General features: G+C 36.1%; 1 protein-coding gene across 2 annotated transcripts in view; it reads left to right on the top strand.

Moving 5' to 3' along the window:
* The window catches only part of THAP12 (THAP domain containing 12), a 29161-nt gene that overhangs the window by 3486 nt on the left and 7813 nt on the right, over nt 1–17862 (top strand). For both annotated transcript variants that reach the window (XM_069553776.1, XM_069553777.1), the window contains exons 2-3: nt 12249–12369; nt 16037–16144. In XM_069553776.1, coding sequence (XP_069409877.1) covers nt 12249–12369; nt 16037–16144 — 229 coding nt within the window. The remainder of the gene's footprint in view (nt 1–12248; nt 12370–16036; nt 16145–17862) is intronic.

Below are 17862 nucleotides of genomic sequence, written 5' to 3'. Positions count from 1 at the left end.
CTAACTTGATGAGTACATTGTAGGGAAGCAAAGGTGAGAGCAGAAAGACCAGTTAAAGGCAGTTGGAGTAATCCAGGTTTAATTGCAGTAATCTAAGTTTATAGAGGTGGAGGTGGTAAGTAGTTGTGTTTGAGGTTTATTTGGCAGGTGAAGCCAGCAGGATTTTTAATGGTGTAGATATAGGTTGTAAGAGAAAAACAGAAGTCAAGAATGACTCTAGGATTTTTTGCCTTAAAAAAAAAAAATTGAAGTATAGTTTATTTCCAATGTTGTATTATTTCTGCTACACAGCAAAGTGATTTAGTTATATATATATACACACACACACTCTCTTTTAAAAATTTTTTCCAGTACACACATTCTTTTAAAAATTCTTTTACGGTATGTTTTATCACATATTGAATGTAGTTCCCTGTGCTACACAATAGGACCTTGCTGTTTATCCATTCTATGAGTAATAATTTGTGTCTGCTAACCCCAAACTCCCAATCCAACCCTCCTCGCAACCGCAAGTATGTCCTTTATGTCTGTGAGTCTGTTTCTCTTTAGTAGATAGGTTCATTTGTGTCGTGTTTTAGATTCCACATAAAAGTGATATCATATGGTATTGTCTTTTTTTTTCTGACTGACTTAGTATGGTAATCTCTAAGTCCATCCATGTTATGGCAAATGACATTGTTAAATTCTTTGTTATGTCTTGAGTAGTATTCCATTATAGATATGTACCTCATTTTCTTTATCCATCTTTCGATGGACATTTAGATTGTTTCTATGTCTTGGCTATTGTGAATAGCGCTGCTATAAACATGGGGATGCATGTGTCTTTTGAATTACAGTTTTGTGAGGGAATACTTGAGGATTCTGGACAGCATTGACTATTGTTTCTTCCTTGTATCGAGTGGAAATGTGCCTCCCTTGTATAATTTATGCTTTGGAGGTCTTTTGTTCTCAGGTGACAGTGAACAAAGCTGTGTCCTGTTTTATCTATTTTTTAATTTGGTTTTTGGCCTGGCCTTGTGACATGCAGGCTCTTAGTTCCCTGACTAGGGATTGAACCCATGTCCCCTGTAGTGGCAGTACAGAGTCTTAACCACTGGACTGTCAGGGACTAGCACTGGACTCTGCCCTGTTTTATTAGGTTGGTGAAAAAGTAACTGTGGCTTTCGACCATGAATTTTAAATCATTATAACTAGGCTCAAATATATCTTTATTAGAGGAACAATTACAATCAAAACATTTTTGCCAACGAGAAATAAGTTTGTTATTCCTGTAGTATAAAAAATGGTGCTTCTGGATTCGACAAACTCTTGGAGAATATTTTCTGCCTCTTGCTGGTTGTGGAAGCATTTTGTCTGCAAAAAAGTTGTCCAAATACTTGAAGAAGTAGTAGTTGGTTCATGAGAGGTCAGGTGAATATGGCGGATGAGGCAAAACTTCATAGCCCAGTATATTCAACTTTTGAAGTGTTGGTTGTGTGATGTGCTGTGGAGGAGAATTGGGCCCATTCTGTTGACCAATGCCAGTTGCAGGCATTGCAGTTTTTGGTTCATCTCACTGATTTGCTGAGCGTACTTCTCAGATGTAATAGTTTCACCAGGATTCAGAAGGCTGTAGTGGATCAGACGGGTAGCATTAAAATGATGTATAGCCACATTTGTATAAGAATGTATTCCACTGTCAAACAGCAAAGTTCAACAATGCGAGACGGCTATTACTTTTGCACCAACCTATATAAGAGCCCTTTGAGTATTTCATGACCAAATTACGAGCTCTTTAAAAACTCTTTTAAAAACATCTTTATTAAGATATTCGCATACCATACAATTCACCTTTTTAAAATGTGCAGTTAAGTGGCTTTTGGTGTATCATGTTATTAATTTAAAATTTTTTTGATAAAAATACGCAGGCGTGTCTAGGTGTCTGTAGAGGATTGTTTCCAGGAATCCCCTGTGGATACCAAAATCCATGTATGCTCAAGTACCTTATGTAAATGGCAGTAGTGTAAAATTTGCCATTTTAATCATTTTTTAAAAAAGCATATTTGAGTGTATAATCCAATGGCATTAGTTACCATTCATTGTGTTCTGCATTCATCACCAGTGTCTACTTCCACGCCTTTTTCATTATCCTGAGCAAAAACTTAACTATTAAGCAGTAACTTTTTACCCCAGTCCATTTTCAGTCTTCATGAATTTTTCTGTTTTAGGTACTTTATACTCATATTATCTAAGTCAGTCATACAGTACTAGTCCTTTTATGTCTGTCAAATTTTGCTTAATGTATTAAGGGTCTTAACTTTGTATCAGAACCAAAAATCAATACTATAGGATTTCAAATTCTACTGTATTTGACAATTTTTCACCCTGCCCAGTTTATTATAATAAAGAAATAGTTTCCAGAGTTGCTTACTGAATTAATAATTGTATTGTTAGGGTTAGTGGTTATAGTTTTTTTTTTTTTTTTCTGTAAATGGGTTGTAGGGAGGGTTGATAAAAGGTGACATTGCCAGCCCATCTATTATTCAAAAGTTAACTCACGTTGTTAACTAACCATAAATATAAATATACTTAATGCTGTTAAATAGTATATTTCCCATTCATTTTATTTATAAATTCCATGTACACGAGAAAAGAATTTTAGTCCCCTGGGTCTTTGTTGCTGCACGCAGGCTCTCTGTAGTTGCAGTGAGTGAGGGGTACTCTTTGTTGCGGTGCACAGGCTTCTCATTGTGGTTTTTTGTTGCAGAGCATGGGTCACAGGGCTCAGTAGCTGTGACACAGGGGGTCATTAGTTGTGGCTCGCAGGCCCTAGAGCATGCGGGCTCCAGTATTTGTGGTGCACTGGCTTTAGTTGCCTGTGGCATGTGAAATCTTCCTAGATCAGGGATCAAACCCACGTCCCCTGCATTGGTAGATGGGTTCCTACCCACTGTACCACTGGGGAAGTCCCTGTGCACACTTTTAAAAACAGCTTTTTAGAAGTAACTTAAAATTCAAGAGTATAATTAATACATGGCACTCTGTGGAATTTCATACCCTAATACTCATATTGGTTTAGAAAATGTAGCAATAATGCACTTTAAATATATATATATATATATATATATATATATATATATATATAATCAACTTACCTTAGGGCAGTGGCAGGAAGATAAGGTTAGTTCAGTTCAGTTCAGTCACTCAGTCGTGTGCGACTCTTTGTGACCCCATGAATCGCAGCATGCCAGACCTCCCTGTTCATCACCAACTCCCGGAGTTCACTCAAAACTCACGTCGACTGAGTCGGTGATGCCATCCAGCCATCTCATCCTCTGTCGTCCCCTTCTCCTCCTGCCCCTAATCCCTCCCACCATCAGGGTCTTTTCCAATGAGTCAACTCTTCGCATGAGGTGGCTAAAGTACTGGAGTTTCAGATTCAGCATCATTCCTTCCAATGAACACCCAGGACTGATCTCCTTCAGAATGGACTGGTTGGATCTTCTTGCAGTCCAAGGGGCTCTCAGAAGTCTTCTCCAACACCACAATTCAAAAGCATCCATTTTTCAGCACTCAGCTTTCTTCATAGTCCAACTCTCACATCCATACATGACCACTGGAAATACCATAGCCTTGACTGGATGGACCTTTGTTGGCGAAGTAATGTCTCTGCTTTTGAATATGCTATCTAGGTTGGTCATAACTTTTCTTCCAAGGAGTAAGCGTCTTTTAATTTCATGGCTGCAGTCACCATCTGCAGTGATTTTGGAGGCCCCCAAAATAAAGTCTGACACTGTTTCCACTGTTTCCCCATCTATTTCCCAGGAAGTGATGGGACCAGATGCCATGATCTTAGTTTTCTAAATGTTGAGCTTTAAGCCAACATTTTCACTCTCCTCTTTCACTTTCATCAAGAGGCTTGTGTGCTGCAATTCATGGGGTCACAAAGAGTCGGACACGACTGAGCGATTGAACTGAACTGAACTGAACTGGGCAGTTGAAACATTCTTTTTTCTTCTCAGACAGTACTGACTTTCCCCTGAGGTAGTGAGGTCTTGTAAGATTCTTTGGTAGTTTAATCAAAGTTAACTGAGAGTTGATATACTCTAATGCGTACAACGTAAAATGGTGGTTTCCAGGAATTCAGGAGGGTCCCCACGACCCTTTCAGGGAGTCAAAAAGGTGAAAACTACTTCATAATAACACTGACATTATTTGCCTTTTTTGTGCTCATTATCTCAGGAGTGTACCATGGAGTTTTTCAGGGACTTTATAACATTATGAAGTCACTACTCAGATAAGTTATACATTGTGTTTTATAAAATTTTCTAAGTATGACTTCAGATATAGGTGTTTGTAGACATTTTCTTGGAAATGAACAAAATAAGCCTGCCACTTAAAGAAAAACAACTGACAGCCAAGCATTCAAGCAAAAGTTAGAATTTTGGAAAATTTATATTCATTATCTTGAGCTAGACAACTCTCTAATGAGACTTTCCTTATGAGATCAGTGGTGATATTGATGTGACTTTTAAAAAAATATATCATATAATGAAATGTGTTACCATTTAGCCAGTCTGCCAAACTTACTAAGATTTTCCAAACTGATAAATTCATGATTTTACAAAGACATACGTGGATGAAAGTTCTATTCAAAGTGCAAGTTAGACTAGTGGATTTTAATCAAACAGTATGAAAAGGCTCATTAGTCTGGTTTCAGATTCCACATTGCAGCTAATCTTTAAGAACCACCGCTTGTGGAGTTTCGGTGTCCTATCAAAGAACATCCACAATTATGTATGGAACAGGAATATTGTAATAGTCTTTTAAACTGCATATCATTGAGAAGTCATTTTTTTCTTTTACTTCAGCCAAAACAACGTATGGCAACAGATTATATGCAAAAGCAGATGTGAGACCGTAGCCTTCTTCTATAAAGTTAGACATAAAAGAGATTTGCAAAGATAGTGAACTGTGCCATTCTTTTCACTAAATGGTTTTTGTTTTGGAAAATGTAGTTATTTCATTAAAATGTTATCTATGATAACATGTCATGGAATTGCTATTTTTAATAAACTAATGTTTTTAAATTTCTAAGTTGCAGTTTCTATAGTCATAAATATTGATAGATAAAATGCGTGTAAACAAGATTTCTTTAGGTACTCAATAATTTAAGGGGTAAAGGTCTCCTGAGACGATGATGTTTGAGAATCATTTCTGTAAGATACAATCTTAAAGTACTTTCATATGATCTTATTTAATCCTCCAAACAATGCTGCGAATTGTAATAATGACAGTAATACTTATAGAATGCTTCATAGTCTGTGTGTCAAGCACTATTCGGTGTGTTTTATGTAGACTATTTCAGTTAACCCTTGCAATAAATTTTGAGATAGTCTCTGCTTTCAGATGAGAAAAGCAGGCACAGAGAGGTTAGCCAAATTATTCAAGATCCCGGAGAAGTATCTAAAACCCCAAATGTAGGATAAAGTGTGTAATATTATCCAAATTTATTTGACCATGAAACCTCCTTTGTTTTTAGTTGGAGCATTTCTTTGACTAGTGTTCTTTGGAATATGTTTTGGAAATCTTGCATTAGTAGGAGGCCATTGAAAGAAAAAATTTCAAACCTTTAAAAGGAGTGGTCAGTAATGGTTGACTGGTACTGAAAGGGTCATTAAGTTGAAGACAGGAAGTGACCTTTGGGTTTGGCAGGATGAAATTCATAACCTTTAGCTGTTCTGGGTAGCCATGATGAAATCTTACACTGGCCCACTCTGTCCTGTCCTGGATGTGAATCATCCCTTTGTCCAGCTTATCCACACTGTATACACTACCTACCCATTAGTATTAGAAAAACATAGTATATATAGGGGTCAGTACTGTATGTGGTTTCAGGCACCCACTGAGGGTCTTGGAATATATCCCCCATGGATAAGGGGGAGACTACTGTACATGGAGGTAGAATAGTCTTACCTTCCTGGGTGTGTGTGTGTGTGTGTGTGATGTACGTACTTTTTTTCAAATCTGAAAAATTTTCCTCAGTAAGTGACATTTGAGTGAAGATCTAAAGACAGATCTTTGCATAGATTTTCCTGTGCAAAGGAAGTGGAAAAAAGCAACAAGAAGAGTATTCTAGGTTGAATAAACAGCATGGGGAACAGCCCTCTGATAAAAGGAATCACAGTGCATTCATGAAACTGAAATAAGGCATGTGAGGTGGTAAAGTGGAAGGGTGGTGTGATATGAAGAGGGAAAAGAAAACAAGGGTTAGATTGTACAGAATCTTGTAAGACTCATGAGGAGTTGGTTCTTTATCCTAAGAGTAATGGGAAGTCACTAAAGGATCTTAATCAGAGAAAGATAGTATTCTCAAATTGGTTTTTTAAAGCATTTTCCACTTGGAGAAGAGGTCACAGAAAGGTAAGACCAGTTTGGAAGTTGATGGACTTGGGGAATCATTCCCCTGTGCCAAGGGAAAAAAAGGACACAAAACAGTGACAGGGAGAGCTAGGACAGGGAAGACATTAGTTTTAAAAAAAAGGTTGAGAGATAACTGTAGAAGTGTATATTTTAACATGTACACAAATATATGTATGTGTAAAAAAAAAGACTTGTGGTCATATGTAATTTTTATAACTTATTGATGTAAAGCATATATACACAGAACATTGCAAATCATAAGTATATAGCTTATTAGATTTTCAGAGTAACATGTCCATGAAAATTTTGCCCAGATTTAAAAAAAAAAGAATATTACTAACATCCTAAACTTCCTCTCCCTTGTGGTCCTTTTCAGTTATTATCCTACTCTCCCCCATGGTAGGCACTGTTTAACTACACGCACATTAGATTAGTTGGCTATTGACGGGGAGGGGAAGAGTGAGGGGAAGCTGTTTTATTGGTATATGACATCCATAGGGAAAAGTGCAAAAATGGTAGTCTAGAATTTTATGAATTTTTGTAAGGTAAATATACACAGGTCATGTTCAAGATAGAAAACATTGCCAGTACCTCAGAAAGTGCCCACTCCTGGTTGTTAACCTCTCCCTAAATGTATCCATTGTTCTCACTATTATTACTATGTTGAGGGGGTCTCCAAGCCACCCCCATATTCAGAGATTCACTTGGACTCTTAGAACTCACTGTATACTTGTACTAAGTATATGGTTGTACTCACAGCTCAGTATATAGCTGTACTGTATATACTCAGTGTATAGTTGTACTCACAGCTAATGTTTCTTACAGCAATGTAGTAAGAGCACACATCTGCATCCTAAGAGAGGGAAAAGACAGTAGAGTTGGAAGGATCTGTGTGTAGTCTTCCTTATGTTCTCTCCCTCCGATGTCTGATCACTCAGAGTCCACTTTTCTCCAGCAGTGAAAATGCAGCATTTGCGCCAGAGAAGCCCTTAGAGACCCAGTGCCCAAAGTTTTTATTGAGTTCTGGTCACTTAGACACGCTCTGCTTAGCATATGCTAAAATTCCAGACTCCCAGAAAAAGGACAGACTTTGATTAAAAGTCATACTGTTTGCATGAACAGTCAAGGCACTAAAAGTCACCTTATCAGAGGAAATTTTTATATCAGTGTAGAGAAGCCAAGTTCCAACATCAGCCAAAAGACCAGCCTTACAAAGAAGTCTTTCTGAAGATAGCAACTTGATGCCTGCTGTGTTAAAGAATTTTTTTTCTGTATAATCACCATGTATGAGTTTTGCCTACCCTTGAACTTAATATGAAAGGAATCCTATAGTGTGTACTCCTGACTTATTTTGCTCAACACGTTTGTGAGATCTAGTTAGTTCATTCATTCCATTGCCAAAATAGTAGTCTGTATGTAATAGTATACCACAGTTTATCATTTCTATCCTTGATGGGCAAAGTTGTTTCACCTTCTCATCAACATTTGGTGTTATTTCTTTTACATTGTACTCATCCTTATGAGTGTGTGGTAATAATTTAGTTACAGTTTTAATTAGCATTTTCCTAATGACTAGTGAGATTGAGGTTTTTAAAAATTTTTATTTTTCTTTTTACTGAGCACTTTTTTTCATGTTTATTGGCCTGTTCAAGTTTCTCATTTTTATATTAGATTGTCTGAATTATTTGTAGGGAGTTCTTCATACATATTTTGGATATGAGTTCATTGTTAGATTAGTATATTACAGATCTCTTCTTCCATTTTGTGGGTTGCCATTTCACTTTTTAATGATTCTTTTAATGAATAAGTTATTAACTATAAAGTAGCCTAATTTACTCATCTTTTCCTCTAGACTTTTTTTCTGTTGCCTTTTTAAGAGTTCTTTGTGTCAAGGTGATTAAGATAGTCTTTTATGTTATCTTTTAGAAACTGTATTGTATTACCTTTCATATTTAGGTCTATAATTCACTTGGAATTTATTTTCCATAGATGAAAGTACAGGTCAAGATTAATTTTTTCCCATATGGATGGCCAATTCAGGACTATTGGAAAACTTTTAACTTTACCACTGTGCAATGATTCCTTTGTCTTAAGCATCCACAGCTGTCCATTTTGTTCTACTTTTTTGTTTGTTTTTGTGCCAATATCACACTTTTTTTAAAAGATATATGCATTTTTATTTTAATATTTTTTGACTTCACCTTGAGTCATGTGAAATTCCCCGACCTGGGATGAAACCCACATCCCCTGCAGTGGAAGCTCAGAGTCTTAACCTTTGGACTACCAGAGAAGTCCAATACCACAGTTTTAATAAGCTTTATAATAAGTCTATCTGGTAAGATAGGTCTTTCGACTTTTTCCCCCAAGATTGTCTTGACTATGCTGATCCTTTGAATTTCTGTATAAAAAGTTTTAGAATGATCTTTGTCATTTCTCTCTCTCACACAAAGAGACATGCATAAAAGAACTTCTTGAGATTGTGATTATATTAAATAAATAAATCATTTTGAGAAGAATTGATATCTTTAGGATTCAGCATACCAGTCCATGAACTTGTGTATAGCTCTGTTTATTTATTTAAAATTTTTTTCTAAAAGAAACAATAAAAATTAAAAGTATTTTCTATTAGAAGTCTTATACATCTTTCATTAGATTTATTCTAGGTATTTGATGTGGAACAAGTAGGTGTAGTTCATTGGGCCCTATGCTCAACTTTTCACAGCTATTTGTAAAGCCTCTTCAGACAGCCATTTTGCTTTTTTGCATTTCTTTTTCTTGGGAATGGTCTTGATCCCTGTCTCTTGTACAATGTCATGAACCTTCGTCCATAGTTCATCAGGCACTCTGTCTATCAGGTCTAATCCCTTAAATCCATTTCTCACTTCCACTGTATAATCATGAGGGATTTGATTTAGGTCATACCTGAATGGTCTAGTGGTTTTCCCTACTTTCTTCAATTTAAGTCTGAATTTGGCAATAAGAAGTTTATGATCTGAGCCACAGTCAGCTCCCGTTCTTGTTTTTGCTGACTGTATAGGGCGTCTCCATCTTTGGCTGCAAAGAATGTAATCAATCTGATTTCGGTGTTGACCATCTGGTGATGTCCATATGTAGAGTCTTCTCTTGTGTTGTTGGGAGAGGGTGTTTGCTATGACCAGTGTGTTCCCTTGGCAAAACTCTATTAGTCTTTGCCCTGCTTCATTCCATACTCCAAGGCCAAATTTGCCGGTTACTCCAGGTGTTTCTTGACTTCCTACTTTTGCATTCCAGTCCCCTATAATGAAAAGGACATCTTTTTTGGGTGTTACTTGTAGATGGTCTTGTAGGTCTTCATAGAACTGTGCAACTTCAGCTTCTTCAGCATTACTGGTTGGGGCATACACTTGTATTACCGTGATATTGAATGGTTTGCCTTGGAAATGAACAGAGATCATTCTGTCATTTTTGAGATTGCATCCAAGTACTGCATTTTGGACTCTTATTGACCATGATGGCTACTCCATTTCTTCTAAGGGATTCCTGCCCACAGTACTAGATATGATGGTCATCTGAGTTAAATTCACCCATTCTAGTCCATTTTAGTTCACTGACTCCTAGAATGTCAGTGTTCACTCTTGCCACCTCCTGTTTGACCACTTCCATTTTGCCTTGATTCATGGACCTGACATTCCAGGTTCCTATGCAATATTGCTCTTTACAGCATCGGACCTTGCTTCTATCACCAATAGGAAAAGGAGTATGTCAAGGCTGTATATTGTCACCCTACTTATTTAACTTATACGCAGAGTACATCATGAGAAACGCTGGGCTGGAGGAAGCACAAGCTGGAATCAAAATTGCCGGGAGAAATATCAATAACCTCAGATATGCAGATGACACCACCCTTATGGCAGAAAGTGAAGAGGAACTAAAGAGCCTCTTGATGAAAGTGAAAAAGTTGGCCTAAAGCTCAACATTCAGAAAACTAAGATCATGGCATCTGGTCCCATCACTTCATGGCAAATAAATGGGGAAACAGTGTCAGACTTTATTTTTTTGGGCTCCAAAATCACTGCAGATGGTGATCGCAGCCATGAAATTAAAAGACGCTTACTCCTTGGAAGGAAAGTTATAACCAACCTAGACAGCATGTTCAAAAGCAGAGACATTACTTTGCCAACAAAGATCCGTCTAGTCAAGGCTATGGTATTTCCAGTGGTCATGTATGGATGTGAGAGTTGGACTGTGAAGAAAGCTGAGCGCTGAAGAATTGATGCTTTTGAATTGTGGTGTTGGAGAAGACTTTTGAGAGTCCCTTGGACTGCAAGGAGATCCAACCAGTCCATTCTAAAGGAATTCAGTCCTGGGTGTTCATTGGAGGGACTGATGCTAAAGCTGAAACTCCAATACTTTGGCCACCTCATGCGAAGAGTTGACTCATTGGAAAAGACCCTGATGCTGGGAAGGATTGGAGATAGGAGGAGAAGGGGACGACAGAGGATGAGATGGCTGGATGGCATTACTGACTCGATGGACATGAGTTTGAGTGAACTCCGGGAGTTGGTGATGGACAGAGAGGCCTGGTGTGCTGTGATTCACGAGGTTGCAAAGAGTTGGACACGACTCATTGACTGAACTGAACTGGTCAACTTATTCTTGATTGAATCTGAGTCTTGTTTTTATCAGAAAGCTATTTCAGTTTGGTTCAGAAATAATACAGACAGTGATGTTTTGTGTGGAAGATCTCCAGAGATTTAAGAATTAAGAAACAAACTTAACTCTAGCAATATGGCAATTGTTGTATAGTGAGTTTTTATACCCAATAATTTAGATGTTGAAATCAAAATATTTATAATCACATTGTACAACTATGTAAGAATGTGATTAAAATACAGACATCTTAGGCATCCTTACTATGTATAGTAATTAATACCTCTTGGTCAAATGAAATGCTTTACAATTTTAGGTTAGATAATCAACATTTCACCATGGTAATTTTGTTTTCCTGAAATTTCTACCAAGAGCTTAGTTTTGCTCTTTTAGGTGCATAGAACATTTCTGTCCTCTTTGAAAACAATTTAGAGCAGTGTCTGGTACAGTCCATGGGGTCACAAATAGTCAGACATGATTTAGTGGCTAAACAGCAGCAGCAGCAGCTGGCTCTTAATAAGTGCTTAATAAGCATTATGATGATGAAGATGATGTTAATTTTTTCCTACAGGTATTTAAGCACCAAGAGGACATGGACTTTGTCTCAGTCACTATCTCTTAACACCATCTGTGTACTAGATTGTGTAGACACAATCCCTGCATTCATGGAGCTTACAATCTAGTTTGCACATATCATTGTAGATAATCATGTTTATAATAAAGCAGATGAATATAGCCATTATGCTTCCATAATAAACTCTAGTTATTTATAGAACATCTACTTTGTAATTTTCTACAGTGACAATGTGTTTTCATATGCTTGTTTAAGTTGAAATCCTAAGGGGAGTGTCAAGCCACTGGCCTTGTGGTTGTGCAGTTTTTTGCTTGTACTGCTGATCATTAAGTCCTCTCTGATGCTAGGATGTCCTGGGAGTTGAAAGATTCAAGTTTAAGTTCTAGTTTTACTGCTAATTTTGTATATGACTCTGACAAGTTACTTCTTAACCTTGTCTGTAAATGAATGTACTAAATGATTTCTGAGGTTTCTACCAGCTCTCATTTTGTTATTAATCAACTTCTCCAAATTATGTTATATTTTTTGTGTCTAGAGGAGCAGAAATCTATTAGCCATAATAGGTATTTACCTTAAAACTGAATGCTGAAATTTGAATGTTAAGCTCATATTCTGTAGTTTTATTTTGGCTTTATTTTTGTAGATGCCAGAAGTGGGTGGAGAACTGTAGGAGAGCAGACTTAGAAGATAAAACACCTGATCAACTAAATAAGCATTATCGATTGTGTGCCAAACACTTTGAAACTTCTATGATCTGCAGAACTGTAAGTAAGCAGAGGGTTTGTTTTTTTGTTTGTTTTGTTTTCACTCACTATTTGGTTGGAAATGTAAATCTTTATATATTAATGTTGGAGAGTATCCTTACACCCTGCCACTTTTTTTCCTTTAAGATGAAGACAGATTTGGAACTTAATAGTACCTATTTTGTTCTTAAAAACCTTTGTGTATATGTGTGTGTGTGTGTTTTAACGCTTCTATTTCTGATGCCCCATTCCCACTTTATCAAAGGTCACCACTTGTTAAACTTTCTTTGTAGCCTTCAGAAAATTTTAGATGATTATAAATGTGTATGTTTAAGGTGAATTTGGCATTTTTATTTGGAACAGCTTCTCTAGAGCTTTTATATGAGTGAAATCTTCATCAAGGGATAGAGCTCTTTGCAAATTTTTGTGTGTACTGTTAGAACCTACCCTTAATTTTTATGTGCTGGATACAACATGAAGCAAATCATACAGTTCATGTGATGAAAACATTTTCATCAGTAATTTGCAATTTCATATCAAGACCTGAATTTCTCCATCTTATTACAGTTAACTGTAAATTTGTCCAGGTCACTTCTCCTCTCTTAGCCTCAATTTCTAATGAAGAATTTAGACCAAATAATTCCTGAGGTCTAAGATTTTTAACCGTCTGTGATTCTGTTACTGTTTTGATTCGTAAAAGGCACACAAAGACAGATTTGATTGAAATAAAGCAGACTTGAAACACTTCAAAAATTAGTTCACTTCAGTTCAGTCCAGTCACTCAGTCGTGTCCGCCGACTCTTTGCGACCCCATGAATCACAGCACGAAACTAGTTAGGAAGACAATTTTGTTAAGTATTCTTGCTTAGGTATGAAAACAAATATTCTTGTTTAGGCATAACTGTCATCAGTTATTGGGATAGACATAAACTTAATTTGAAGATACACTATATATTGTTATGCAGCAATTTATTTTGATATTTTTTTCAGATACATTTTGCAGAGGCATCAGAAAACTAAAGAATGATTGGGTTATTTTATTTCTCAAAATTAATTGAAGCAGATACTTGTGAAGTCATTGGGAGGTGAGCCTATTCCGGTTCAACAGTTTAATCACAAATATTTGAGGGATATTTTTGCCTTGCTTTGTTAACAGGGTAATGATCAAAATCAAATATTTCACATGTTTAAAAGGCAAACTTTATGTTCTTGACATTAAATAAAAATATCCCAAATTATTTTGAATACACACACCATATGCATTTTTAAATTTTTATTTTATTAATAAATACCATTTCTTAATCAGTTAATTCCAACAAGATTAATGTGAGAAATATAAAATATATAGTTCACTTCTATTCTTGTTTAGTCAGAGCATAGAACAGAACTATTTTCACTTTTTAAATTTCCACATAATTTTTTAATCTTGAATCAGTTATTACAAATGTGAGAGATTTTCATTCTCCACATATAGAAGATATTGCTGTTAAAGGTTGGATTATCTAATATTTATACCCAAATGTTGTTAAGAGTTTTGAATTCATTAGTTTGGCATTTAAGATCTCATCAGTAAACATTTGTGGTTAGTTCAACCAAAGCTAAATATTATCTCTGATGCTAAAGTAAGATCATTACTTTATAGTCAAGCTTTCATTCAGCAGTTAAAGGTTAAATTTTGATACTGAATAAAAATTGTCATGCACAGGAATAGAATGTAGCCTTTTTTGGCACGGCTACTTATGAGTAGGTGTACAAATATTGCATGTTTTTTATCCATGTATTGTTTTTTGGTCTATAATACCTTTGCTTTATAGATTAATTTTATATGAATTTTTTAAGTTCTTCATAGTGATTTATCCCTCTTCTGTTTATTTAATTGGAAGTTATCAAGACTTCACTCTGTATATGGATATGGTTTTGCTTTTTGAGATGTTTGCCAAGCAGGAAAGCTAAAGCACTTAGGGTATAGTATTGTGTTTGTGCCCTTCAGTGATTGTGTACCATATCAATCCCTGATTCAAACTCCATAGTAGACTGAGGATAATTGGCCCAGCACTAGAAGTTGAATGTCATTAAGAAATAGATTTTCTTCTTTGTGTTTTCCCTGAGGCTTGTGATTGAACTAGAAAATATTGAATAGAAATAGAAATTCTTCTCAAATATGTTTAACAGTTCCTTAGATAAAACTTAAGTGTGTTCTCTTTAATTATATATTTTTCCATCATATTTTCCTAACCTCCTTTCCTTGAGTTAAAAAAAATATGGGGATTTTTACTTTGGTTTGATGTATACTTTGAATCTGCTTTATTAGCTTTGAAACAATCATTGCTCCCACAAAAGCTTTTTAAACTGAAGTGTGTTTTGTTTTTATCAGTGCAAATTTGGGAAGACATTAAAGGCACAGTTTCTTTGGACTAGCTAAGGGAATGTAGTAGCAGTTATTCATCTGTTACTCTGCCTCTTAATAAACTTCTTGTCCCTACCTGACCTCTGGTCTGTCTGGCTGTAGGAGACTGTCACCATCTAAATTTGCATCCAGCTTCTAGTCAGATTGAATTAGTTTATAAGGATAGAGAGTGGTCACCCTTCAGTGATAAGAATATTATAATTAGAAGGAAATTTAGAAATACCTGGTTCAGTGTTTGCAAAAATGTGATTCTATGTATAACTTGTGACATATAAATGATATTAAGTGGCACATCAGTCAGTTTTTATCTTAAATTTTTGTAATATGTGTTAAAAAATATAACTAGCTTATCAAATCATTATTTTATAGTTTTTATTCCTTAAGATTTTGTTAGTTAGAAAAGTGAGTCAATTATGAAAAAGTATAGGTGGTTGGGTAACTGAAATGATGAGCATTATGATCATTAGTGTGTGAATAACTTCATCTAATTCAATACCTGAGTTTTATTCAAAAGAAGAAACTGGCTGTAGAAAGGAAAAGTATTTGTCTAGGGTCTCAGAGTGAGTCACTGGTAGAATAAGGACTAGCCCCTAAGCCTCCTGTGAAAGTATTAGTGGCTCAGTAGTGTCCAGCTCATTTTGACCCCATGAACTGTAGCCCACCAGCTTCTCTGTCTGTGGAATTCTCCAGACAAGAATATTGGAGTCGGTAGCCATTCTCTTCTCCAGGGTATCTTCCCAACCCAGGGATCAAACCTGGTTCTCCTGCATTGCAGATAGATTCTTTACTGTCTGAGCCACCAGGGAAGCTCTTGGTCTCTTGGGTCCTTGTCAGTATTATTTCACAGTGCCTTAATGCTTCTCAGTAATAGTAGCGAAAGAGGAGTGAATGGCAGGTAAAGGAGGGAAGAGGTATTATGAAACCTATAAGAGGATAGCTTATTTGAGAAACTTCTGTGCCTGCTTTGCTTTGTAGGCTCATGGAAGAACAGAAAAGTAGCTAGAAGACTGAATTAGAAAAATGTATATATAATACAAATACATTTTACTTTTTATGCCTATCATCAGTTCAGTTCCTTCATTTATAAGATTGCCAGAAGGACAAATGTAAAAGGAGTTAGAAATAATTAGCTGATCTGGACTGACATCATCAATTCTGCAGGTCTCTACACTTTAGAATTGGAGTTGAAGTAGTACTGGGGAAATCATTAACAATCAATTTTGTTTGTGTGTAATGTATTTTTAAGGACTATTTCTGCCTTAACACATTTTTCTTTTTCAGAGTCCTTACAGGACAGTTCTCCGAGATAATGCCATACCAACAATATTCGATCTTACCAGCCATTTGAATAATCCACATAGTAGACACAGAAAACGAATAAAAGAACTGGTATGTCAGTGTGCTTCCAGCTTTTCTATCCTCTATAATATTATGAAATCTAGTATAGATGCATTCATGTTAATATTGAACCAAGTTACTCTCTATATCAGGTGTAGTATTATGGGGGATTAATGCCATGGTTATTGAAGTAGCATAGACCTAAGGTGTTTAGTTTGTTTTAGTATTTGCTTTGGAAAATCTTCCTCAAGTTTAGCCAGTTGATACTTGTTGACTTGAGCCAAAGTATGCTGTTAATTCAGTTCGGTTCTATTCAGTTGCTCAGTCGTGTCCGACTCTTTGCCACCCCATGGACTGCAGCATGCCAGGCCTCCCTGTCCATCAACAACTACCAGAGTTTACTCAAACTCATGTCTATTGAGTCAGTAATGCCATCCAACCATCTCATCCTCTGTTGGCTCCTCCTCCTGCCTTCTATCTTTCCCAGCATTAGGGTCTTTTCAGATGAGTCAGCTCTTCGCATCAAGTGGCCAAAGTATCGGAGTATCAGCCTCAGCATCAGTCCTTCCAAGGAATATTCAGGACTGATTTCCTTTCGGATGGACTGGTTGGATCTCCTTGTTGTCCAAACGACTCTCAGGAGTCTTCTCCAACACCACAGTTCAAAAGCATCAATTCTTCAGCGCTCAGCTTTCTTTATAGTCCAATTCTCACATCCATATATGACTACTGGAAAAACCATAGCCTTGACTAGATAGACCTTTGTCAGCAAAGTAATGTCTCTGCTTTTTAATATGCTGTCTAGGTTGGTCATAACCGAGGAGTAAGCGTCTTTTAACTTCATGTTAATTTCATGCTGTTAATTATGGGCTCCTAGATCATTTTCCTCCAGGAAAGCAGGAAAAAAAACTCACTGCTTCCTTTGTGGTAAAGAAAGTGGGACTGAGGTATATTTCTAGAATATATTGGCACAAAGGTATTAATAAAGGGAAAGAGTGAAAGTTAGGACATGGGTAGTTTTACTAGAGATAAGGATTCCATCACTATTAAGTACTCACAGGGTTTATAAAAGCTTTTAAGTCTCTCTATATGGCATCTTTGTGCATGTTTCTTTTAAACCTTTGGTATCCTTAAAACCTACCTGTTTTTTGTTGACCTCAAATGAACAAAATGAAATTACTCAGACTCCTCAGACCATGGTTTTCTGTCATCATTGCCACTAGGAAGCCCCTTATTTTTTTTTCCTTATAACCATTCCCATTCCTCACCTTCCTCCATTTTGTATCCGTGCTCTTGTACTTAATGAGTCATTTCAATCCATTGGCTATGTGCTTCTTAAAGATAACATTTGTCTAGTTCTCCTCATTTTCTTCTATATTTACCTTTTGTAATCAGATCTTTGATCCATTTGAATTTGTATAGTGTCCAGTAGAGATCTAATTTACCTTTCTATTTATAGGGATCAGGTTTTCCCAACATAGTCTGTTAATCAGTCTGGATAAGATGCTGCCCCTTACCTTGCTTTAGATTACATCATTTTCAAATAGAGTGATTTCTTTTTATTTTTATTTTATTTTTTTTTAATTTTAGTTTTTTATTTTTTAAATTTTAAAATCTTTAATTCTTACATGCATTCCCTTCTTTTTCAAAATTGTCTTAGCTATTTGTAGACTTTTATTCTGCCATGTGAATTTGAGAATCCTTTTGTAATATTCTAGAAATTCTGTTGAGATTTTCATTATAAATACTTTGAATTAATATTTTTACAA

Source organism: Ovis canadensis, chromosome 15 (assembly GCF_042477335.2).
Source record: "Ovis canadensis isolate MfBH-ARS-UI-01 breed Bighorn chromosome 15, ARS-UI_OviCan_v2, whole genome shotgun sequence".
NCBI classification, from domain to species: Eukaryota; Metazoa; Chordata; class Mammalia; order Artiodactyla; family Bovidae; genus Ovis; species Ovis canadensis.
Note: the sequence above shows the minus strand (reverse complement) of the source record. Positions and strands in the feature narration are given on the sequence as shown.